The 26,751-nt window shown below is 40.1% G+C and overlaps 1 protein-coding gene across 2 annotated transcripts; it reads left to right on the top strand.

Annotated features, from left to right (window-relative positions):
* Window positions 1-935: 935 nt before the first annotated feature.
* Window positions 936-26,547, top strand: map3k7 (mitogen-activated protein kinase kinase kinase 7). Of its 2 annotated transcripts, XM_073492335.1 has the most exons (18): window positions 936-1,181; window positions 1,712-1,850; window positions 1,986-2,096; window positions 2,290-2,355; window positions 3,004-3,049; window positions 5,016-5,154; window positions 7,395-7,523; window positions 8,404-8,528; window positions 8,952-9,082; window positions 10,891-10,972; window positions 11,695-11,825; window positions 11,943-12,090; window positions 12,801-12,881; window positions 18,373-18,440; window positions 21,718-21,817; window positions 22,867-22,928; window positions 23,298-23,413; window positions 24,831-26,547. In XM_073492335.1, the coding sequence occupies exons 2-18, from the start codon at window positions 1,758-1,760 to the stop codon at window positions 25,009-25,011; spliced, it is 1,809 nt and encodes a 602-aa protein (XP_073348436.1). In that variant the 5' UTR covers window positions 936-1,181; window positions 1,712-1,757; the 3' UTR covers window positions 25,012-26,547. The 2 variants fall into 2 exon arrangements, with proteins under 2 accessions (XP_073348436.1, XP_073348437.1); XM_073492336.1 differs by lacking the exon at window positions 12,801-12,881 and having other exon boundaries at window positions 938-1,181.
* Window positions 26,548-26,751: the final 204 nt, after the last annotated feature.

The raw sequence follows: 26,751 nt of genomic DNA, 5'->3' as shown, positions 1-26,751 counted from the left end.
TTACACCAAAGGTCAGCAGAACTTTCTCTAAACTCTGTAGAGTAAGGCTGGCCGAGGCCATCGCAAGTATTTCAGGTCAAAATTCATGTCAAGTTTATTTGCCTTTATCAGGTGTGTACATGCCCACTGAGATATGCAACAATTCAAGATGATTCAGCCGCAGCCCTCTAAGCAAATCTACTGAAATAAAATAAAAAAATTAAAAATGAAACAATTTGGTAAAGTAAATTCAAAGAGTTCCCAACACTGATTGCTGGAGAGTTAGCAGTAAAATCGCAATTATCAAAAATGAACAGAAAGTTGTACGAATTAGTAGAAAGACAGAATACAACAAATGTAATATAATCAAACAATAGCAAAGAAGTATTCATATCCTCTAATGAAGGCCCTGCATGCAGAACTTTACTTGGATTAAAGCACTGTATATGAGCAAAATATGTTCAAAGTCTGTCAGTGTTTTATTATCATGTGGGCCTATTACAATATTGGACATGCATTAATATGTAAGCAGCATTTCAAGGGATTTTCACTTACATTGTTAATGCAGCCTTACTGAGCTCTAACCCGTCAGTCAGTTCTGCAGGGGCCTCACTGTCATGTGAGGGCCCCAGCCTGGTTAACAGAAGCCAGCCAGCTCACCAGCTCTCCTCCTAATACTGTATTTGAATGAATTATAAATTAACTACTTGTTAGCAACTCTTTACTTTTCCTTCAAATATCTACCTTACACTTTAAATATGGCTACCTTTTCCTTCACAACATTTTACTTACAGCTGTAAGATTTTCATACAAAGCAAATGTGTGTCTCCTATAACACGATGCTTTGTCATAGCTAAAGATATCCAGCAGGATATAACACAGGTCATCAGCCCCACCTCAGACAGTAACGTTACAGTGCGCCTCTCCCTGTCAGAGCTTGGAATGTGCGCTCCTGCTCAGTGTTCAGGGGACAGAATTGCAGTACGCACACACTTCCTGATGGAGCTGCTCCTGCGAAGAATAAAAATACACTCCTAGCAAGCTAGCTAGACGAGTTATGAAAAAGTTATGTCTGGCTGTCAAGTGGATATAGAAAGACTATTTTATAACATGGACGTTTTTCGTCGGGTTTCTGTACATGAATAGTAGAAAATATCCCCATGTCCAGAGCGCCGGCACTGGTGACAAGTCAACTACGAAGGGTTGGTTTGTTTAAGCTAACAAGTCCCGGTAGCTAGCGTTAGCATCCAGGCCAGCCAGCTAGCGCAAGCTGGCTAGCTTATACATTGTAGGCCTTGTATAGCTTGTTGTTATTTGCGATAGTGGCAAAGTAATGGTAAAATTGCGGCAGGACCGGATTACATTGTTGCTATAAGCATGAAACCTAGGTTTACGTATGCTAAAGGCTAACTTTAAGCAATCTTAAATTTCAGTGACAGGTTTTCTAGGGCAGCTACAGTTAGCTCTGCTAACTAGTTACGCTACGCGGTTAGCCAGCTGGTTGACTGCATCATACAAGCTGACAGAAGGCTAACGTTAAGCTGTTGTATCTTATTTGACAGCTCGTGACAGCTAACCGTGCTGCTATTCTTTTAAGAAACTAATATATTTATTATGTTACTATTACATAGTGTTGTGCCATTATGATACTAGATGACAAGAAGCAAGTCTGCGCATCCCTGTGCCTGAATTTACTGTGATTTAACGTTAATATTTATGTTCTTTATTTCAGCAACTTGCTTTCTTTTCAGTAAGTTACTAGCTGACGTTGGCTAGTAATGTCTCTAACGTTACCATCCGCCGATATACTAGAAACACCTCCTGGATATCCATTTGAAGAAATCAACTATGAGGATATTGAAGTTGAGGAGGTACGTGGACTTTGTTGTTGTGCTCTGTCCATGTGTTAAATAATGCTATGTGAATGCCCTTCGTAACCGCTAATAACTCCAGGTGCAGAGGTTTACATCTTGTCGGTGAAGTTCTTGTTAACTGTCCATTTTCAGGTGGTGGGCAGAGGAGCTTTTGGGGTTGTCTGCAAAGCCAAATGGAAAGGCAAAGATGTTGCAATCAAGACCATCGAGAGTGAATCAGAGAGGAAAGCCTTCATTGTTGAGGTATTGTTGGAACTGAGTTTTCCTCACTGCAGTAACATGATTCAGTTGACACACTGTCAGATCTAATATCACGATTGTATTTGTTTCACTCAACATCAGTGCCACCAGTAGTAGCAGCACATAGTACATGTTAATGTGTTTGACAGTATGCATGTCAATGGAATCGTGCATAATGTTTGTTCTTTGTCTCCAGCTCCGGCAGCTTTCACGTGTGAATCACCCCAACATTGTGAAGTTGTATGGCTCTTGCCATAGTCCGGTAAGTTAATTGCAAAGTTATTATATGTTATGCTCTCTTGACTATGTAGCCACAGTGATATTCCAACTCACCGGTGAAGGGCGGTCTACACCAGGAACAGCAACTATAACACATTCGAGTCCACTCCACAACTATAACACTGATCCCTTTAAGAGCGATTTAATGAACGGCAGAGACATTGACAGCCAATCAAAATCATCTGAATCTGAATTTACTGGCAGTCATGTTCACAACTTCTTAAATGCTTATGTAATATAACAGTGGGATGCAGACATAGAAAATGCACATCCTTCCAAGCGGTCTTGGTTTTTCCTGACGTCCTCTTTGACGAGTGCCCGGATAATTGATGCTGACGCTTTCAAAAGTATGAATAAAATTGTAAAACTCTATTCTTCTGGGTTTTTGTTTGTTTGTTTGTTTATTTGTTTTTCTGTGCAACAGTAACAGGTCATTGATATCCATTTTCCTCAGCTGCTGACACAGCTGTAGTGCACAGCTGTCATGTTTATCACTGTGGATGCTCACATCGTTATCTTATAGTGATTGTTCTTGGTGTGTATGGCTCTTAATGGTGTGTCTATATACAGTCGCGTGTGTTTGGATTGTCCAGTTGAATCTGAGTCTCCGATGGTTTTCTGTCTCCCTCAGGTCTGCCTTGTGATGGAGTACGCTGAAGGCGGGTCATTGTACAATGGTGAGTCTACATGTTGTACTAGAGAACAATACTGTTGTATTAGCGATGACAGCATTTGTTCCACTTTGCTAGCGGTGAAATGAACACAGCCTCACAGAGTCATGAGAAGCAGCCCTTTTCAGTTGACCCTCCCACTTTTTGCATGTTCAGTCACTTGTCCAGTTTCTTGTATGAACTAGCACAGTGCATCATTGCATTAAGTATCCAATGGAACTGGGAAATAGGCAACAGTGTGCAGTTATACTAAAATGTTTTTAGCGATACATTTGTGTCAATGTTTTGCAAGAATAGAAAAAGTCTAAATATGAGCTCAAGACTGTAAGATCACTCTCAATAATAGATCTGACTTCACGGATATTGCCCCCGCTTACCACAAAAGAAGAGCACAGTCCTTAAAATGTATTTGGCACAAAACAGTTTTCATGAAAGGAGAATTCAGTTTTTTGCAATTTGGCTCTTGTTTTCTTAGTTGCCCGGTTTTCATTTCCAAAGTCAATGATCTGAGAATGCAGAAACATTAAAAGTCCCACAGGGACTTACCTTGAAGAAGATAACACCGGATCAGTACATTTATAGCCTAGCTGTTTATAGTTAACATCCACCACAGCTAACAGATAGATTTCCTGCTTTTACTTTGGCCTACTGTGCATACCATGGTTGTTACTATGTGTTCCTGAATTTGAGGTATTGTGTCCCCTTGGAGCAAACCCCTGTCGTCACCGCTGTTTCCCCCTGTCCCTCTGACGGCAACCTTCCAATGCCTCTCCCGGCAGAGAAAACTGCCTCCCATTACACCTGAAGGCTGTCAGATCAACTCACACCCCTGTCTGTGTCCTGGCGAGTGTCCGACATAAATCCCTGTGCTGGGTTTAAAAGGGTCTTGGTCTCTGTACCACATGTCCATAACTGAGCTGTGTTCAGCCTCAGAAGCTTGAAACGATGTTAGTCAGATAGCTATACTGTGGAAGCTGAGCTAAGAAAGGCAAATAACAAAGGCACGGTTGAGAGAAACACACTTACAGGGGCCTGCAGAAATCTTGGGTTCACCAAACTGGACAGGTTTAATAAGATGGACATCTCATGGAGATGTACATTGAGCAGCAACAAAGTTCTTTTCATTTTCTCTCCCACATGTCACTAATGGCAACAACTCCTGCGTCACAGCACCTCTGAGGGGACACACTACTTTTTGAGCTCTCTGGTGGGGGGCCTTTAAAATCATGATGCTACAGTGGTCAGGGCTCAGTAATCGATGACTGTCATGCTGATGGCATTGTCCATTAGCCCAACTCTCATCAGGATGTCTGATTGCCTCTTTCTTGCCACCTTGGACTTTGATGAAGCAATGTCACTGTATTCCCAGATATAAGACCACCAAAAATTCAAAAATAAGGCCAAAGTTGTAATAAACTGGAAATAGTCGTCCCAATTGTATTGTTTATATGTACAGTTAGACACTTCTCAACTCTGAAAGAATTACTGCAGGTAATTAATACATGCATGAGTGATTCATACTGTGAATAGGTGTCGTATTTGTTTTCCGAACACATCAGTGGTTGCAACAGCTTTCGTTCCCAAGAGGTTCAGATTGGCAAGTTTTAGTTTTTCCAGGATGTAAATCCCACCGCATGGGACTTTCTGCTGTGCTGTATACTTCACAATTACCTCCCCTCCCTAGTTACTGGATCTCTATCAAAGTTACTCCTGGGAACTACCCTATGGTACCATTACTTTGATGCGATTCAGTTGAGTTGTGAATTCTGTTGTTGAACGATATATTTTAGTTTTTTTAGTTTTTCCTCCTGGAATTAATTTGTTAGAGGAGCTCTAAGAGAAAGGTAAGCGACACTGTATACAGTATGTGGGTGTGTATGTGTGTATGACCAGTTCCTCTGGGGGTTTATTGTCTGTGGTGGTGGTGGTTGTGGTTGTGGTTGTGGTTGTGACTGTGCTCTCTTGTCCACAGTTCTGCATGGTGCTGAACCCCTCCCCTATTACACTGCTTCCCATGCCATGAGCTGGTGTTTTCAGTGTTCCCAGGGTGTGGCCTATCTCCATGGCATGAAACCAAAGGCTCTCATTCACAGGGACCTCAAGCCACCCAAGTATGCACCTCCTCACCTCACACTCTCTGGTTTACTGTGTCACTGTCCCAATGAAGTGCCTTGTGGTTTCCTTTACATATGTATGATTTAGGTCATGTTGTTCAACAAACACCTAACTTTGGTCAGGCTGTCTGATACTATGACGAAGAAGTATGGAAGTTTTTTTTGAGTCACAGAGTATTGCAAAAAACTTGATCAAAAATATGTCGTATAGTTAAGATCTGTTACATCTTAACATGTGGCATTCTTCTGTTTTTAGGATGTGGTCAGTTATGCAGAAGTGTGGAAGTAGGCATGGTTTGAATCTCTCTAGCCTCTTTTCAACAGCGTTTACATGTTTATTTTAACATGTTATTGCGTAAAAAAATTGAGAAATCTCGGGTTTAAGGTTCAGTTTAGTAAGACTAATTAATTTTTCTATTGTTGTATTTTTATGCAAAATCATAGCAATGTATTGCATTTTCTATATTCAAATTATTTAAATATATATGTACATATACATATATGTATATATGTTTGTATGTGTATATATATATATATATATATATATATATATATACACATGCATGTATATACATATATGTATATATGTGTATATATATTTCAGAATTCATAATATTACTACCACTACTACTAAATTGTAGATAAGATGAATAGATTTTAACAATAAAGTGTTAAACGTATATTATGTCATTTCTGCCGCTTGGGGTGTCTCAGTTAAATCAAAACAAGATGTTTGCTGTGTGCTGCTCATCTCCTCAGAGTCAGCCAGCTCTGGAGAAGAGAGTTGGGTGCAGAGCCAGACCTTCAGGAAGAATAAACACCTGGAGTCACATTTGAGTCTGCTCTGAGGAGAGCTCAGAAATTACTTTTGAACATTCTGGATTAAAAAATGGATTTATCTTCACTCCTGTTTATCAAGCTGACTGTAGCAGCGATCCATGGATGAGTGTCCGTGATGACCAAATGAAACGTACCATAACCTTAAGTAAACTGGTGGATTTCTCTGGCTTTGAACATTGTTGGAAATTATATGTTTTAAAAGAAAATGTCAGACTTCAAAGGACAGATCATACATGGCAAAAATTCAAAGTAATTGCTTTTTTTAATGCATTAATATACCAGATTTTACACAAATCGGGTGTAAAACGTTTGTGTAAAAGTGTGAAAATGTTGCTTGAGAAAAACCAAATGTTGAAACTAAAAGCACTGCATTGATGAATTACTTGAAATTCTTCACTTATACAACAAAAGGAAGGATAAGTAATTGTTGTGACAATTTCATAGTTTTAAAATCCTTTCTCATACAGCGTTCTTGTGTCTGATTAATGCATCTGTTACTCATGCTAGACTTAGGATGTATCTCTGTATGCAAACCCTAAAGCCTAAAACACACACCCACCAACGCAGCCCTTTGCATTAAGTTAAAGCTGTGTTGTGTTATCAGTCTGAACACCCAGTAACACAGCATTACTGAAGGATGTCCAGACCCTGGAGGTTGTTTTCTCTCCTCTGGTGGAAAGAAAGCTCCTGGCAGGACTCTCTGGGAATGACCAGCTGGTCCGTTTCCTAGAGGACTGTTGTGGAGTCTCTAGGAACAACAAGGTCATGCATTGTGACAAATTGTCAACTCTGGGTTTATTGTACAGGAATTCATTTCTAACAATTGGTTCTTCCCAGAGATACTCCCCAGTGTGTACTTGGACATCCATTTCCTGTGTTGAGAAAACATTAATATGCTAATATATTATGCATTTTGAAGTACATAGATGATTTGATGTTTAGTCATGTTAGAATATGTTTCTGGGATATCGCTTAGATTTCTAAGAGCTATTCTCAGTCTGTTATTTCAGTGGTTTCCAAGCCCCTTCACCTGAGAGGTCCCAACTTGGGTTCACAAAACAATTTAAGGAATAAGCATGATAGTTAATTATATTTCTGTTAAACAAAAGGATGTTTGTGTTTACAATGACCAGACCAGATATTTATTCTGAACAAAATTCATACAAACTAAGAGAAACATTTTTCTGGACTTGTGAAAATCCCCTGAATGAAACAATTTGAAGAGAAATAGGAGACTTGACTTGGGCTCACAAGTCAAAAAGTTTGGATAACAATGTTTAAGCTTGTGCATTTATAGCTTTATTTATAACTTTTTTACTCAAACAAGCTCTGACTTATTTAAAGTTCAATGCAGTTCAGCTGCGGAAGGAGTTTATTTCTTGCTTTCTTTGTTTCAGTCTACTTCTAGTGGCAGGTGGCACTGTGCTGAAGATATGTGACTTTGGAACAGCATGCGACATTCAGACCCACATGACCAACAACAAAGGAAGTGCAGCATGGATGGCCCCAGAGGTATTTGAAGGCAAGTATGAGTGGCATTCCAAGTAGTTGAAGGGCTTTGGATACCTGCCCTGTCAGTTGTTTTTTAACTAAAAAGTGTTCACATGTATCCAGTAACTGTATGACTTGTATAAATGCACTCAGAATCACCTCAATCCAATGAAGCTTTATCATTGTATGTGCTCTTTTTTGCACCCAACTTTGTTTTGTCACCTCTCACCTTAATGGCAGCTTAGTGCTCCAAGCATGGAGGCATTAAGCCTTGATTCATCATCAGCAGCCTCACTCTCCTGTTTTATTGATGGTAGTCTCCCAAGCATAGTGAGAAGATGAATGGAGTGATGCTGGTGGCTTTATTTCCCCTGGGAGACGACGGTGTAGAATTTGTGTTCTCATTCAGCCAGGAGCCTAATGTATTTCTACATGATGAGGCATGTTCTTGGCTCAGGGGGTCAGCAGGAAAGATGAATTAAGCCCGAGTCATTATCTTGTTTTTGGAGGCAAATTACAAGACTCCAGTGCAATTAAACAACTCACTTTTGCCCTCTCAGTGAACTCTTTACAACTAATTTGCATCATTGTGAAATGCTATCAGGACGCCTCAGCGCAGCAACTTTAGAATAGGTGTGTGATGTGCACTTCATTCTGCAATAATAGGCCCAGTAATTAAGCAACACAGGAGCTGTTCCTTGGCAAAAATTGCTCCCTTATTTTCATCCTCCTCCCTTCTGAAAGCAGAGATGAGATAAAAGCTGTTGTGCTTTCCCAGGCACATCCTCGCTCTCATCTCAAATGTGCCACAGAGAATTACCTTCATCAGTCAGTCAGCAATGTCAAACGGGGCCTTTATTCCCTGTTTGAAAAGGTCCTAAGTGTTGCTGTGTGTTCTTCTGTACTTCCAGGCAGCAATTACAGCGAGAAGTGCGATGTGTTCAGCTGGGGGATCATTCTCTGGGAGGTGATCACTCGCAGGAAGCCCTTTGATGAAATTGGAGGACCAGCTTTTCGCATTATGTGGGCTGTGCACAACGGTGAGTCACTGATAGTGTGGATGGGGGGAGGGGGTGCAAAGACCATGTCCAGCTGTCAGCCACTGTGAGTCCTCAGACGTGCCTGCCCTGCTAGGCCTGCTGGGAGAAAGTTAAGAGCCTGGCAGAGGAGAGCAGCTAAAAGGCATGTTCACCTGTGCAGCACTCCCTGCAGTTTATTCTGATCTAGAGATGGATGGAGGTGAATACTAATGGGACACTAATAATACCCGAGGACAAGTTTAATATTTTCACCGCTGAATCTGCCTGCCAGAGTCATTACAGATTCTCGCAGCAGGAGACGGGGGATTTAGCATAAATTTGCAATATTTCTTTGCCTGTCAGGTGTGATGCCAACACGTATTTCTTTCCTTTGATTCTGTGTGAGCAATTACTTCATTGTTTTTTATTTTTCTTTATATTTAGGCACAAGACCCCCGTTAATCAAAAACTTGCCCAAGCCCATTGAGAGTCTGATGACTCGCTGCTGGTCTAAAGACCCCTCTCAGCGGCCTTCCATGGAGGAGATAGTGAAGATCATGACTCATCTAATGAAGGTAATTGCACAATGCTTACCCTCTCTATACGGCTTTCATTAAACTGGAGTAAATGAATCAATAAACCTGTCCAAATCACAGAGAGCAGAACCAGCAAAAAAAAAGCAAAAAAAGCCAATACTGAATAATTACCTTTGCAAGAGGAAAGCGAAGTAGGCCATATATTTATGAATACTTTTAACAACGTCACACAGCGACTAATGTTAACGGAGAGCGGAGCAATGATCCAAAAAGAAAAACAAAGAGGAGCAGCGATCTGCAGTAACAAATGAGACCAGCTGACCAACACACACCGCAGCATAAACAACTCCCTGGAGCTAACAATTTAGCAAAGAGGCTGCTCTCACTGCTGGACTTATAACGTGGATAACACAGCAGAGCACACCCCCTTATGTTGGTAGGCATATACACACATGCATGCTTTCAAATTAATTCATATGTTAATTAATGCTGGCAACTTATTCAAATGAAAAGGCTGCAGATCGTTAATCTTAATTTCCAGTTATGTTTCATATTGTATTTCAGCAGCGTAATGACACTGGTAAATGTTTGGCACACAGTCTACTGGAGCAAAGTACTGAAAATAATGCCCCCTTTTCTATTCATTCAATCAAGAATCCGTTTTGAATCCAGGATAATTTTGAATCAAATCGGACACCCAAGAATTGGAATTGAATCAAATCATTAGATTGCCAAAGATTCACACCCCTAAACAAAAACTACTTTTGCAAGCACTATTTGCCTAATTATGTCCATACCACACCACTGGAATTGAAGTTGTTATATTGGAATTACCCCCATTTTTTCTTACATTATGTGCTTGGGTAGAAAAATGTGGATTTAGGGTTACTTAAAATGGCTACGAGGAACTTTTCAGTGTTTATGAAATGGTGTGGTGATTCCTCTGATCATTATAAATGACCTGTAACAGCAAACGAGACCATCAGCGTTCAGACTGCTATTTTTATTAAGTTATTAATGCCTGTGCTCGGGTCTGATCACATATAAAATCACATATTACCTCATCACGATCCATCCTGCGATCTCTCTGTCACTCACTTCCAAAACAAATGCATGCGCAGACAGCATGTGCTAGCAAAGATCTTTACTATAGATTGTCGCGCTTTTGTCCAAAGGGACACTAGAATCAACAAAAACTTTAAGTTCCTCGTAAGTCACTTCAAAAAATCAAGGAGTGTATCATTAGGAACTAGAATGGCACTCAGTAGAGCGCATACCTCCTCCAAGCCCATAACCTCTTCATTCAAGCCTGATCACCATTGGTACCTATCCCCATTATCTCAGCTGCACAATGGCTGTAGTTGCAATAATCTATCCCTATTTATTACCATGAAGCAGCTAAAAAAAGATGACCATCTATGAAAACATATTTAAATCTGCTAGATCCACATTTTTCTCAGGATCCACATCAGATTGTACTCACTCATAGATACCAGCCACCTAGATATGCCTTATTTTTTCATCAAGAACCATAGGTTGTTTCCTGAGAAGTTAACAATTTTTTAAAAAAATGCCCTATCTTTGAATGTAAGTGAGTAAAAAATTCCTGGATCCGTCCCTTTCAGATCCACACCAAAAGTTAATGGGGTCTGTTCTGGCTGAGACCCATACTCCTTCCAAGTTTTGTGGAATTCCATTCAGTACTTTTTGTGTAATCCTGCTGACAAATCAACCAGTGAATAAATAAACGGACACAAGTGAAAACATGGCAGAGGTAATGAAAACCTTAATGTTTGTTATATACAATGTTACTTACTCTTCTATCTTCTGTCTTGTACTTTTTGCAGTACTTCCCAGGGTCTGATGAACCCCTGCAATATCCATACCAGTATTCAGATGAGGGACAGAGCAACTCTGCAACAAGTACAGGTACAAGAGTCATCCTCAAGCTCAAACAAAACTTCAAACCAGTACGGGAAGCATGTTAAAGCGGTACATTAAATGCATAGATGTCCAAGATCCAATATCTTGAAATTAAAGCAGTTAACAATAGAGAAGGATGCAAGAGGGAAATGCATTATGTTTCACTAATTTATTTGATTTCTTTTACTCGTGCTTGTCCTCTGTCTGGATTGAATAAGTTTATAATGTCTGGAAAAATACATGTCAATGATTTTCTGTAAAATGCTGTGAAACAAGTCAAATTTTTGTCCTCAGGTAGGTTTAATCTCGTCAACTACAACTTGTGCACCTGTTGATATCAGCAGTTGACTGAGTTTAAACTAAGTGTAACCGTCTTGCTTTTTTGCTGAACTGTTGTTGACATATTTGCACCGATGTGTCCCTGAATTACAATCAGCAGACCAGACACGGCAAAAGTCTGTTGTTTGAGTGTACAGAAAGGGCAATGAATCAGTGTACTTTTCTGAACATATGCAGTTTGGGGAATGTATCAATCCAATGAAAATGTTTGCAACATTTGTCAGACTAACTTTTTTGAATTACTTTCAGTTATTTTGAGTTTTTTCAAATGTCTTCAGTGTGAACCATCAGATACAAGCAGATAATGCCATGAGAATAATGTAAATTCTTTGATGAAAGGCACCACTGTTGAGAAAGCATAAAAGCTGTCCTGTGTTTTGGAATGACAGGCTCATATGTGGACTACACTGGCACCAGCACAAGCAACAAAAGTGACGCAAACATGGAGCACAGTGATTCTCAAGGGAGCAACGATACCATCAAGATAACGCCTCAGTTTGCACCTCACTTCAAGCCAAAGGTAAATCAATTCTTCCTTCTTGTCCTTCATTTTGAACATTGAAATATTGGCTGAAATAACAGATATGGATAAAGAAAACAAGCTTCTGTGACAAAAGTTTTCCTTTTCTTCTTTCAGGGAGATCCATTAAGGACTCTGCCTCTGTCCAGAGGGGGCAGTGTTGAGAGTCTGCCTGCACGAACACAGTGCCTGGCATCATCTGACAGCAAAAGAATGAGTGCTGACCTGTCAGAGCTGGAGCCCAAGATGCCATTTGCACCTTCAGGTATAGCCAGACATTACACAGCACAAAGAACACGTGAAAGCAGAGCAGAAGAGGAGCTAATCGAGGAAAACTGGCATGCTCATATGATTTTTTTTTTTAGATTTTGTACAGTACTTACTAAGAAAAGTTGCACAGGAAAGGCATGCAGTATTATTCTCTCAAAGTTTTTTTTTATTCCTCATATAAACCAATCCAGATGCCCCTGAACACAGAGGCCTGTCAAACCTGGCTGTCAAACATCGTCCCTACTTTAAAGCCTCGAACAGAAGGCAGCAGACTCACCAGTGCTGTCATGCTGAAACAGAACCTCAGGATTTTGGATAGGGGCACAGAGCATATGTCAGAGTTTTTGTTGTTTTCAGATTTCAATGCAACTTTAAAGAATAGAGTTCCTGTAATTTGAGCATCAACACCTGCTCTTAGATTGCTTTGTTGAACTTTTTTTATCCAAACAGCATTGGAGCTGAATGCCTGCTGTTGTTTGTGCTGGGAAAAGTAGTGCAGTGGCTGCCGACAGTCTGCGCAGTTCCGCTCCACAATGTCTGGAATGACTGGGTGCATGCTGCCCTTGCACGTACAATGTATGCTCTGCATGTGTGCAGCCCTCATTATCAGTCCAGCTGTGGGCCCCCAGTCTGTGTTAGTCTGCATCTGCATGCTTGTTGTGTCCGCAGCTGTACGTGTGTGTGTGTATGTGTGTGTTTTCGCAGCACGCCCCCAGTATAAACGAGGCCACCGTAAAACGGCATCATTCGGCACCATTCTGGATGTCCCCAAGATCGTCGTCACAGGTATAATGGGACCACTGGGCTTCCTGGTGACCGGGTGGAGCTGGCTTGGCTGAGCCCGTGGGTTGCTGTGCTCTGACATGGTCCCTCTCCTGTGTGTCACTCCATATGATACCAACCACAGAAAGTTCAGTCATATTACATTTGTTGCATGTCTTAAGGCCTTTACAAACTGTGGACGAGACAAACAAACAATATGAAAATACGAAATTACTTGCCTGCAAATATTTGGCATTAAAAATTATTCATACAATCAGCAACACAAATTTGTGTTTAGTGTTTCGTATGCTCCAATATGCAAACTGTAGACCAAGCAGGACTGGCAGAAAAACTGCGCCAGTCTAAGAGGGCTCCGGGCTCTTTGGTGTTGCACTGCAGCACAGACAGAGAGAAGTTGCATGATTGGTTAATGCCTTTATTTGCTGTGCGAAAACTCCAAAAAATGTACCATGTTCTGAAAAAAAATGATGTTGCTTTTTCACTGCGTAATATTTGCTATGTGAAATTATGCATGACAAACACAACACTTCGAAACTAGTGGACGTGCAAATTAATCGCACAAATACAACACCCGTAGTATGTAAAGGCCTTTAGAGCTGTCTATATTTTAAAGGCCCAAATTAACTAATCTTGGAGTAACACACATCAGAGTTGCCTTATGTCTCTCTGTATTCTGTGAATTTTAGTTAGCAGAAGCAGAACATGAGCTAATATTCTCATCTGGTGTCACTTTTTAAAAACTAAATCTAGTTCCAGCTAATTCAGTTTCCTCAGACATTGATGGGTCTTTCTATCACCTGTTTATATAACAACAAATCTTTAGCTGATTTCAGGAAATCCAATCAGTATATTGCATGAGATCAGGTGACACAGATGAGATAAGCTTCCTAGCTCATGGTCCTGTCCTCTCTGCTAACTCTCTGGCTTGGCTGCAGCAGATGGTAGCGGGAGAAAATCAGTGTACCAGTTCTTTGCATTTGAGCTTGTCCTTGCCTTTCATACATAGAGGACATAGAGAAAGCATGGCTAATTTTTTTTCTCCCCCTCTTGCTCTCTTTACATCCATTAACTTTGAAAAAGTCATTTTGATTAATTTCTCTCACATTGAGGGTCAGAGCTATTATTACAAGCAGAGATATGGATGAAAGGAATGGGGACAGCTCAGGATGTCAGAAAAAGCTTCTATTTTGGAGCTGCGTGTGACACGTTGAATGAGTGGCTAATTTAATCCAGTGACAAAGAGAGTCAGCTGGTGTATGTTGTTAAAGGTAGGGCACTTATGATTGCATATGCACACCTGGACATCAGGCCTTTTCCCCATCACATAAATCCCTGGTGGCCATTGAGCAGGAGTGTAACGGTATACAGAATTCATGTTCAGTATGTACCTCAGTAGGGGTCATAGGAGTACAAGACATTTTTTATACAGCAGGAAAAACAACACTTTTTTTCCTTATTTAGAAAATGTCAACATTAGATGGTGGTTCATTGGCTCCACTCTCACTTTAATTGACTGCACTTAAACACTGGCGAAAGGACCAAAGAAGCCAGACCGACTTTTTGGGCCAATGACAATATCCATACAATATCGGTATCAGTATATTGGTCAATACAGAGACATTTTTTGCAGTGATCCCACAGATGCAGTTATCAAACACTCAGGACAAAGATCTGTGACAGAGGTAGGGTGTTTAACAGTTCAACAATAAACTTTAACTTAAATAACATCAGTGCACTAAAACACCAAACTTCACTTTCAATTTAATAATTGTAGTGTATCCCAAGCATCTTTCTCTGCATTATAATCTCGAAAAAGAGAGATGGAGATGGGGACAACTGTAAACCACACAGCTCCCTTACCTCTGGTGTTAGATCAGGAGGAGGAGGATAATGGTTGAATTAATACATTTGACACCAACCACGATATTTGGAAATGTTAACAACATTTTTGCCCCCCACACACCTTACTATGACATGGCTCTGCTGGATCCTCACAAGCTAACTGTCAACTGAGGTTTTATGTGACTTGCAGGGTAGGCCAGTCACTCCTAATCACATTTGAATGGATAAATTAATGTAACAGCCACTGAGTTCCAGATGAGTCATCAAAAATGTTTTAGATTTTACAGGAAAACAAAACAGATTTTGATATTAAAATACTATAATAATTATGACACATTGGCATACACTAAAGGATAAATTAACAACACAGGATCAGAACTAACTCTTCAGATTAATTTTTCATTTCACTCTGTCTTTAAGCTTTTTACATTGAGTTTAGTAGTAACAGTCAGGGCTGTTTAATAATTTCCTACCATGTGAAGCACCATGCAACCTTCAGTGTTATCAACGATTCAGATACTTTAGTGAAACAAAAAGGCAAAGTGATTAAGGGGGAATGTCCAGCCATCCTGGGTGAGAGCAGCTATCAGGGAAGTGGACAAATCCTGGACAACTGTGGATTGTGTTTAATGAAACAGAGATATCAAAGCTTGATTCACTAATGTCGCACACAGTTTATGTCCATTCCACTGCTTTTTGTCCAGTGTCGTTTACAGGGAAACCATAAAGCTTCCAGATTGCTCTAAATGAAGGTGAAGAAATTGAAACTTTTGCTTTTCATCTGCATTAACACTCCGTAGATGAGTTTTACATCCATGGACTCATCAGAATGGGAATCTTTAGCAAGAAGACAATCAATTCAAGTCAACATACTTATTTGCCCCTCAAGGGGCAATTTGAGGCAAGCAAGTTTTAAAATATAAGTACATATATACACAGTCTATATACACATAAAGTACAATCTAAAAATACAAATTAGACAATGTTGAAAACAAAAGCGTTCACGGCAGTGAACACCACAAAGGCACTTAATGCATCAATCCTGCCCTACTGCCAAAGCTTTCCAGTAGGTTTCACACAAATTTATGTTTGTCACATACCAGACAGACAAAGTTGAGTGCATCAGAGCAAATCACCAGGTTAACGGAAGAAAGTCACGTACTAAACAGAACATCCTGTACTGAATGGCTATCCATGCACAAATGTATGTACCGTTACACCCCTGCCATCAAGTAGCAATAGAACATTGTGACTCCAAGGCTAGAATTGGCATCCACATTTGTTACTGATTTGTACTAACTTCAGTAACACTGCATATATTCAGATGTAAAAGGATAAATTCAGAAAATCATTACATTTGGTTCAGTTTGTGATAAACAACAGTTGCAGCAGAGTTCCACTCAGGACATTACAACAACAAAAGATACAGAAATTGAAGATCCAACGAGTTCTTTGTGTTGTCATTGGAGTTCTTTTTTGTTTATGTTTGCTCCTGTGCTTGCTGTGTCTTCATTGTGTAATAGACAGCGCTTGTAGTCAGCCTAGACCAGATAAACCCAGGCATTTGTATTCGACTGAAGTGTGAGAAGGGGTGAAACAATCAACTTGATCAATGCCAGGTCATGTAAATGGGATATGCACACTTTATGAAAAACCCCTGTGCAGTCCTAACACACATGACTTAGTCCTGTTGCATATTGCTGTTATGTGAAACCTGGCATTGCTAATTTTTATTTATTTATTTTTATTGATTTTGTGTCTGTGTGTGTTTAGGCATTAGCTTAACCATTGTACAGTGTAAAATTAAATTAAGTTATTCTCAGTAACTTTTGAAAAGTTGACATTTTGGACAAGCCAGGTTTTCACTCAACAGCAACTTTGACTTTGTTTGTTTTAGCTAATTTCAGATCGCCAGTGAAGTCAACATTCCTCTTAATGAGCAACAATCGGTGTGCTTCATACTGAACAAATCAAAATCTTCAAATCCTGTGATGACTTTTGGGACTAAAAAATGCACAGAAAATTAGGATATCATAATGTTGGAACACAGGAAACGTCATTGATTAAGTTTGAGCCTGTTGGGATAAAGATTGGAAAACTATTATTTACTACATGTATAGTGGTGAAATCAACCCCCTCAGAGAAGAAATTTGTAAGATATGGCCACAAGCATTCCGAAAATGAAAAAATCTAAAATTATCAACAGAATGTGAAGAAACAACAGTGTTGATGTTATGTCAGAGACGTCTCTGTACTGTTTTGCAGAGATATTTACTGAAGTTAGCATGCTAACCAGCTAGTCCCGGCCCGTCCTGACTCATAATACCACTTTGTAACTCTCTCAAGATGGTCCGATAGCCCCTGGAGTTTCAGCTGGGAGATGTATGCCTGCAGCCAGTTTGCTGAATTACACAACTCTCTTAGCTTTGTCTGTAATAAAGGAACAAAACAAACTAATAAAATATCAAAAATGGAATACTTGCACATCTATTTTCCTTACTGTAACTGTAAAAGTACAACTGTCCATTTTCTTAGATTACGTGTCATTTTTCTACTGACCTAAGACTTACGGCTTAATTACCTCATTAACTCATACTTCATTCAAACTCGATATAAACTAAATAAAACTCCCAAAAACATTTCTAAATACATCTGTAAAAGAATCCTCAATTCACAGAGTAAAATGTGAAAATATCCCAGCTTGTTTTCACCCACTGCTGATGTTCACTTCTCTGTGTCACCCCTCTGCCACCTCACACCTCTCCTGTCCCTGCCTGCCTTGTTTTCTCATTCCTGGAGTCACAGTCCTGGTCAGAGCTGCTGTAAATCAACTCTGTATTATATCCCCCGTCTTTAACTGACTTCCATTGGTCTTGGAGGCTTTCTTCAGTCAGGGTTTGGCTTAGCTAACGTCAGCCAGCTACAGCCAAGGACAGCAGTTGTCTGTCACTCTGGTGATATGTTGCCCCCTTTATTTTGGAAGCTACTTTCAAATTCTGGCATATTTTACAAATTATACCTTACAAGTTACTCTATCTCACATGTTTTTGATGATGGTGTGTGAGATAGATAGGCGACTAAAAAGGGCTACAGGGCTGTCAAAACCTTATAATTCACAACAGCTGTCATGACATGAAGACATGATGACTGTAAAGACTATGTTCAAGTTCTTTGGAAGCAAATAGAGCAGGCTTTTTTACATCTTTTGACTGCAGCTACTCTACAGGCGAGACATCAGGCATGTTGGCATAAATCTGGGCAGCAGATGTACATTACCTGCAAGTTCCCATGGCCTCACCACCTGCCCTTTACCTGAACCATCCTGTCAGACTCCGCTGTTGTGTGGATATGTTGGGTCTACTGTGATGTGTGTGTGTGTGTGTGTGTGTGTGTGTGTGTGTGTGTGTGTGTGTGTGTGTGTGTGTGTGTGTGTGTGTTGTGCATTGTCAGTGGGGCTGGGAAACTTTAGTGCTGTGGTCACTTTCCAACCACACATGTTGACAGGCCAGGATATTGGGGGTTAAATCAGTGCAGCTGTCCCCGTGTGGTCTTTATATCCCTCAAGTATACACGGGCACCAGTCTCCCACCATCACTATTCACAAACTCTGCTGGGTCTTATTCTTCCCCCTCTCTGTCCATCTTGTCAACAGCCTCATGTGAGCCTCAGAGACGTCGGTCAGTGCAGGATCTGCCAGGCATTGGCACAGAGTCCAGCCAGGTAAGAAAACAGTCAGACACTCTGAGAGGTAGCAGGGGGTCTGTGAGTTTCATTCATTGATACGTTTATTCACAGTTTCAGTGGTTTCATTATAAAATGTGGGTTCAGAGAACTGTCCTTTGCTAGCTTGTTCAAGCCTGCTAATATCCAGCAGGCATCGGCTAGCTGTTGGTGAGCTCCTGGATTGTGTCTTTGAACAGATCAGATCTGTTCAGACTCGGCGATTGTTGCACACAGGAGCAGGGGCCTGTGATCTGGGGGTTTTTGTCAGCAATCTCCAAGAACCAATGGTGACTGGAAAATCAGGGCCAAAATCCAGTAGTGTGAAGTTAGCTTAAGGATGTACCACATGGGAGCCACAGGAACTATGATTGGTCAGCTTGGATTGTATTTTCTCTTACAAGTTTAAGATACTGCTGGACATTTTTGGTACTAGTGAAAATAACATTAAGCAAGTTAAAAAGAGACTCATCTAAAAAAAACTATTTCCACTGCTAACCCTCTGCTCACTACTGAAAGAAGATGAAAGAGAAGTTACCCGGTTGTAATGGCAGTTCTCTGAGTAGATGTACAGTATTCCTCTGTCGCTTGTATCAAAAAACTGAATAACTGAATGAAAACAAACAGTAGTTATGTGGAGAAGGTAGTTAAAGAACAATTTGGCCTGATCACAAAGCTCTTGCATAGTGGGGCCCATTAAGCGTGCGTACTAGAAACTGGTTTATCCTTCCGCCAACTTGAATGGAGATAAAATGATTTAATTATGCAGCTCTTCTAAACTTTTCCAAATGTAATGGACTGATTGGATCAAATTCAGATTTGTTTGTGATGCTCAGAAAAATGTATCCATGTTTTACTATTGCTTCTTCAAGATGTAAGTCTATGGGGAAAAATATTTAAGCCCAGGACCAGTGTACAGTGTACACGTGACATTGTAATTACACTCTGACTCACTCTGGCCACTATGTCAAATTGGTTTTACAGCTCAGTGCACATAAGTCAACATGTCAACATTGGTCAGTTTAGATGTTAAATGTTGTGCTCCTTATTTTTCAGTACCGCTGCTTCCAAAATGTTGCCTGTCCTTTGATTGACTTGTAAACTACGGTTAACAGCAGAAGTTTTTTTACTTAAACTCTGTGCTCCTGCCAGGCCAGCTGTCAGTCAAACATGTACAGGGGTCCGCCCACTCACAGGCTTGTAGATTAAAGGAGCCTTTGTGATATATATCTCCAAAGATTTTATTTCCTTTCAGTAATGAAAAACAATCCATTTGAAAATCACTTTGACGTTATTTTTCATAGCAAAATGGCACAACATTGGTGATTTGAATTTTATTTAAAATGGGAGCTATACACACTATACACTTCATCATTAAATAATGCTAGATGAAGAGTTACACTCTAGCACACCCCTACTGAAGGGGTTTATTTCTGTTCTCCTTATGAACTCTGTATTTGCTACTCTCATTCTTTCCTCCTGTGAAGCCTTGTGGATGTTTGACTGATACTGTCTTTCAAAAGAATATGATGCATTCTTAGTCAATCCTTAGGGAGGAAGTGTCATAGAATTTGACATGTGTTTGATATGTCAGCTACAAGAATATGAAGACATTAGTGTTGGAACAGCCCGGTGCTCCCTCCTCAAACACACACGGCTTCAAATAAGCTTCTCGGCTAGAAGCATTTCTCCTGTTCTCCCAAACATTTGTTTCCATTTGTTTGGTAGTAAACCCACAGATCTGTGCAGTCAAAAGTTCATTTAGAGTTCACTATAAACAATCCACTGTTTCTCAAGAAGATAAAGTGCACTGCCTCTGGGATCAACCTGACTACCAGACTCCCAGTGATGAGACAGAACCATTGATCATGGAGGTGTTCATGTGGATTTGCTTGGTTACCATCTTGATTCTTTGATTCCCATGTTGGGATCCAGAGAGACACTGAAACATTGTATGTCAGTAACATACGATTAACCTCAGATTTGATGGTATGTGTTGTTCTACCACTGCATACAAAATAATATGTTTTTATTTTGGTAATATAATATTCACATTTTACATAGTTTGAACTGGATATTTATCTTGAGCCAGATTTTTAGTTTGAGCCAGATTATAATAGTGTCTAACTTGTCTACATTGACATTTTGGCCTTTGCTCTACAGCTGTGACTCAGACCTGCAGGTCACCAGCTTCACGTTATTTCCAGAGTCCTCTCTTTTTTTTTTTGCTTCTACTTTTATGGATGTCCAAATGTAAGCTAATATATATAAATATATATATAATATATAACACATTTGATATTATATTTGTGTGGTGCCCTCTAAGAAGCTTTTTATCTGTCTTTTTTTGTTGGCACCTTAACTTGAGTTTTATACTGAGCATTCATTTAGATCTGCAGTCAGCACCAGCATCAGAGGTGTTCAGTCATACCTTCTGGTTACTAAAAATGAATCCACTCCTGGTCAATCAAAAGTAATAATTCTCAGTGGCCATGGAATCATTTATCCAATAAATGGCATCCTGTAGGCAGTAACTCTGGAAAACGGTGTTAAAGAAACAAGAAATGTAGATGTGCAATCACTGGTGCTGTCATCAAACTGTCAGTTTTGTAACGAAAGTCGATGATTCATTTCAAAAGAGTATAAAAGAAACCAGGACCAGATTAGCAGATGTAAAACCGCATAAGGGCTGCACAATAAATCAAAACATTATCAAAATCGCAATATGGCCAAAAGCAATATCCAAATCAGAAAAGCTGCAGTTTTTTTAATAAAGGTAAAAGGCACAGCATCTACACACTCAGTACTTCTACTGCTACTGCTGCTGCTATACAGTAGGTGACTGTGTGCACCTTTACACTGGGTTTGTAATCTGATAATAAACACAGCAAAGAAAGAGAAGAAGAACAACAGCACAGCACACAATACATGTCCCAAAAGGGTTCAGAGAGGAGGGTAAGGGTCAACGAGTTTTAACACAACAGATCTTATCATCCATCTTTGCTCACTACATCTGAGCCTTTCTTACCCTCAGGTGTGCATAAACTACAGATTAGGAACTTCTCTTTAAAATTCAGAAATATGAAATTAACTGTTATCTGTATCAGCCATGAGAAGCAGGTAGTTATCTGTTATTGGTATCGTCTGAAAGAATCCATATCATGCATCCCTTACTGTAGTGCTGCAGAAATGTCATGGCCTACAAATATTATTCTCCATATGTAAGAAAACATGTATGTGATAACAGGTGATTAACAAATGTTGTGTCCTCTTGCAGGGAAGCAGGAACAGCAGCCGGTCCTCCAGTCCTAGTGTGAGGATGATGCCACCTGATAAGACAAGCAGCAGAGGTTACTTTTCCCCTGATGACCCCTCAGGTACTCATGAAAACTTTTCCACTGAAGTCAGCAACCACATATCAATTGACGTACGGTGAATTGAAAAAAACATGACTTGCACCTAAAAGAAAAGGAGAGATGAATATTAAAAGATGTAAAATATCTACAGTACTTTCTCCTTACAATGAGACACAACTTGTGGGTACAGAAAGCTGTACCTGAAGAAACTAAAATCTCTACAACTTGTGCACACTTAGAGTAAGCAGCAGCTGTAGTCCTGCATTCACAGTTCTCCCAATCAATGATTTGATTTGACTTATGATGTGAATGTTTTTTTTTTCAGTACTGATAGCTGTGCTACTCATATCTGGATGTGTAAAGATGAACAGACCCTAACAATTGTCATTTACATTCAAATTTTTGTTTAAAAAAGATCAGGGTATTTTACAACAACCGTTTGACTTTATCCTGGTGGCTTTTTGCTGGTTAGGATTAAGCAAGTTTAAACTGACTTGATGCCTAAAAAGACACTAAGAATGAACATTGTGTGACAGAAAACTCAAAAACATGGCAGAAACGAGTATGGTATGTACTATGTCTTCATTTCTCCCACTTTTTCATTAGAGAAAGATAAAATATTTGGAAAAGTGGAAACAAACACAACATGACGAATGTGTGTTTTATTGAATCATTTAAATTAAATTGAATCATATAATAATATTTGCACTTAACAGTTATCAGTTATAATTGATAACTGTTACCAAAAGGCTCCATGTTTTAGATGTCATGGTTAAGAGAAAACAGTGAAGGTTAGATTTCACAGGCCACTCCTGTTAGCTGCCCTTAAAACTGGTGGCTGTAACATCATCAGTGTCATTGTGGACAAATTGAAATCTGTCAGGCTGCACTGGAGACATGTTGTGTAGTGTTTATCAATGATTTACAGTACGGTGCTGGCCTGTGGTCAGCCCAAGCTGAGGAGGTGGTCAGGAGGTGATCTCTGAAGAAAGACCTGTGGTTCACAGCCTTCACTTCCTGTGAAATCAGAAAAAAACAGTCCTTGTCCTATTGTTCTTCTCTTTTCTCAGACACCAACGGCTCAGACAACTCCATTCCCATGGCTTATCTCACCCTGGATCACCAGCTGCAGGTACACCATCCAGTCAGCCTCCAGCAAACAACACTACATGCAGCTCATTAATTACTTATTATCACATATACTGTAAGCTGCATTCACTCTGCTTTAACTATGTCATGGTGCTGTTTCACCAAACCTCCTTCCTCTCAAAGACGAATTAAGTGACATTTTAAATGAATACTACCAACTTCATTATGAAGAGATTATCCCTGAAATCACAATGCTGTCTAAAAAGTGCAGTGTGAAAATAAAGACATAGTGGCAGTATCAGTGAGATATTTGGTGCATTATTATCTGCTCAGACTTTACTCAAAGCTCATATAAATACATTCTGCAGTGATGTATTTTGAATTCAATTAAAGTCAACGTGTTTATTTCCAGCCTCTCGCTCCCTGTCCCAACTCCAAAGAGTCCATGGCCGTGTTTGAGCAGCACTGCAAGATGGCCCAAGAATACCTGAAAGTGCAAACAGAGATCGCCCTGCTCATCCAGAGAAAGTAAGTTTAGCTGCACAAAGTTGCTCATTCTCATGTGTTCAGGTCATTTTGTGCTTCCAAGGGTTTTGATTTGGTGTTGATGCCATTCAGTGCACTTGTAAGTAAAGGGAAGTGTTTGTTACTATGCATGTGTTGCCACAAGGCCGGCAAGTAAAAGAGGTGTACAGAAAGACATCCAGAAGCAACAACCAAATTTAGCAGACAAATCCAAGGCAACAGACACATATGCTGTGGAAGACGAGCACGCTGAAACAACTGGTGTTTGCTGTTGTTAACCAAAGAACTCATCTCATATTTAAAGACTATGTAGAAATCAGCCAAAATCCCCAAATATCCACTGCTTTTGTTTTGAAAGTAAATCCTGTATTTGTCAATACATCCCTGTAAGGATGGTGATGACACAGAATGGTTTTGAAACACTATTTCACTATATATTACTATAGATTTAATTTGAATGGTAAAATATATATATACTAATGCAATGCTGCACTGTTCCAATGTTTTTGTTTTTAAATAAAAGCTGTATAAATATTGTGAGTGTGAGTGGATCTCGCTCTGCCTTCGGTCCAAAGTGTTTTTGTCTGGCAGAAAAGGAGTGGCAGCACGCTGAGGAGCGCTGGGATGAAGCCCTTTTGTGGTGAAAGAAAAACCACTGAACGTGGGTCTTGATTGACATTAGCTAGGTAGCTAACTCGGTAGCTTACTACAATGACACAGCAACAACAAACTTACAACACATAGGATGATAAAAGGATAGTCACCAGCAGTGCCTAGTGGTAAGCCAATCTGCTCCCACAAATGGGCTTTTCCTTCTCTGTTAAGATGTTTCTGGCCTCCTCGTGTCTGAAATCGACATGCTTTTGTCACATCTGACAAACGTATACATTTCCTGAATCACAACCTCACGTTCAATGTGTAACATTAACCTCTAGCAGTCAGTTTCAAGATCAGAAGCGAGACCTCCCTCATCATCAAGGGGCTTACCAGTGTCTAGCTTAATAGTTACTTAGCAAGGAAGCCATCGGTTTGTTTACTGACAATGTTGAAATGCCCTCTAGTGAACAGAATGTATATTGGCATTGGTAAAGCATAAACTTATCTATACAGTGCATATAGTAAATAATAATAGGCTTAATTTGGGCATCAACAATTCTAATATAATTTGAATGTTAGGAATAATAAGGAAATTCCAATGGGATTAGAGAGGAACATTGACAGCACTAGCGAACTGTACAACCTCGTCTGACAGCCTACTCTTCACCACACTCACTCACCAGAGGCTTTATAAAGAGGCGATGACCGATTTGATAGCAAGATTTATATGCAGTTATACGCGGCCCATAGGCATAGTTTCAAATCAATTGAAATGAATGGTATGTTAGTTTGAATTCATTCCAACAATTTCGCTTGTGTGCAGGAAGGAGCTCATCGCAGAACTGGACCAAGATGAGAAGGACCAGCAGAACACGTCCCGTCTGGTGCAGGAGCACAAAAAGCTACTGGAGGAGAACAAGAGTCTGTCCACATACTACCAGAAGTGCAAAAAACAGCTGGAGCTGATCCGGGTCCAGCAACAGAAGAGACAGGGCACCTCGTGATGAGACAGACAATATGAACTGCTACCATCCCCTCCCTGCCAACCCCTCCTGCCCCCAGCACTATAACACTACCCACTCTCATGCTCTGCACACATACACACTGTTCCCAGTCCAGCTTTGTAAAGAGACCTGCATTCTACTGTGTCCTGCATGTTGCATTGTAGACGAAGAAGACGTCCTCTGTACATACCTTTGCACATCCTCACAGTGTATTCTGTGACCGCAGACCAAACAATCACTGCAGCCCATCCTGATCCCCTCAGACCCTGCTGCTGTGCTCCGGGATGGACCTTTTCTCCAGCGGCGGTGTGTCCTCTGAGTGTGATGGCAGGCTGATGAGTGTGGGTTGTGTGTTTCTCTATGTTTGCTCTCAGGGCCTCTGGGCTGCCCGGTCAGTGTGTGTCCACTCCTCAGCTGACAGCCACACCGTCCTCCACAATGTGAAAAGGCTTTTCAGCAAAAACATGTGAATCATGTGCAGAAGTTTGAGAGCAGTGAGGTTGTTTGAAACCTGTTCTGCAGCGTGTGCGTGGTATCCCTGTTATGCACACACACCCCTTAAATCAACCTGTTTATCTCTAACTTGTCCCTTTTCTAGTCATGAGCATGAGCCTCTCCACAGACCTCCATACCTGTTCAAGATGTTTGATGTATTCACTTCTGAGAGGGTTTACTTCATGTCAGACATCAGAGAAAAAGGAATAGCTCTGGGTTTGTTTGCAGCTGTAATGAGCTGCTCCTCATGCTCTAAAAAGAAAACTAGCTTCCAGAGCAAATACAGGTAGCTGTGGATTCCCCTTTTCATTTTGACTTCAGTATTGTTTTTGCGTGTAGATGTTTTATGTCTTTTCTATTCAGTAGTTCACTTTGTATGATAGCTCCTGTGTCATTTTTGCATTTTAGGACATATTTTATGTGGTCTGGGAATGCCCTTGCGGACAAAATAGAGGAGGAGCCTGTAGCTCCCTATTCAGTATCTAGTTTGTTTTTAGTTCACATGTTGCCTTAGAAGTTGCCTGCATTTTAAGTGCTTGTTTTATGTGACATTTAGTGGGGATAAAAGCTACAAAAAAAGATATTTTTAATGTAATGGACATTGAATGAAATCCTTTCCGGGGGAGAGTGAGAACGATGTATGTCAGTAAGCTGTAATAATGTAAATGTTTCCCTACGGCTTTACATACGAAACAATGACATATACTTTAAAAAGAAGGATTGGATGTTTTATTTTTTTTCTTGGTCTCATATCCCTCAAGTATTTTTGCACAATCACTTTGTTTTGTCTGATCATGTAAAAATTTTATTTGAAGCAATTCTGTTTTAAAAGTGTAAGACTTGATGAGTCTTACTTTTAAATCTGTTACTGTACAAGAGTGAGTCTTCACTGGTTCTCATGAGTTTTCTGGTCACTAAGGATTCTTTTACCAAACACACACCACACTGTTTATTAGGCGTTTCCTAGTAACTTATTGGGAACTAAGGTACAGTATATGACGGTGAGCAAGGCATTATGAAATAAACTGAATGGTGAAAAGATGCACGTTTTCATGCGTCGTTGTTTGTTGGATGCATTTGCAGTATCTCAGTGGCCTTTTCTTATCAGTTTCCTGTAGAGCTGAGGGAGTCTTTAGAACTGCATGTGAGATGATAAATGTTTTTTCGAAAGCTCAGTCTAGCTACAGATATGGTGAAATGTTGTCTTCCTCTAGAGAAATGAGGTCATCATCACCTCAATACAAA

This window comes from Pagrus major, chromosome 22, assembly GCF_040436345.1.
Source record: "Pagrus major chromosome 22, Pma_NU_1.0".
Classification (NCBI taxonomy): domain Eukaryota; kingdom Metazoa; phylum Chordata; class Actinopteri; order Spariformes; family Sparidae; genus Pagrus; species Pagrus major.
Note: the sequence above shows the minus strand (reverse complement) of the source record. Positions and strands in the feature narration are given on the sequence as shown.

Coding starts and splice junctions, on each gene's coding strand:
- map3k7 (XM_073492335.1), top strand. CDS start 1,758: ATGTCTCTAACGTTACCATCCGCCGATATACTAGAAACACCTCCTGGA. Junction 12,882..18,372: donor CCCCAAGATCGTCGTCACAG/GTATAATGGGAC, acceptor TCTTGTCAACAG/CCTCATGTGAGCCTCAGAGA. Junction 18,441..21,717: donor TTGGCACAGAGTCCAGCCAG/GTAAGAAAACAG, acceptor GTCCTCTTGCAG/GGAAGCAGGAACAGCAGCCG.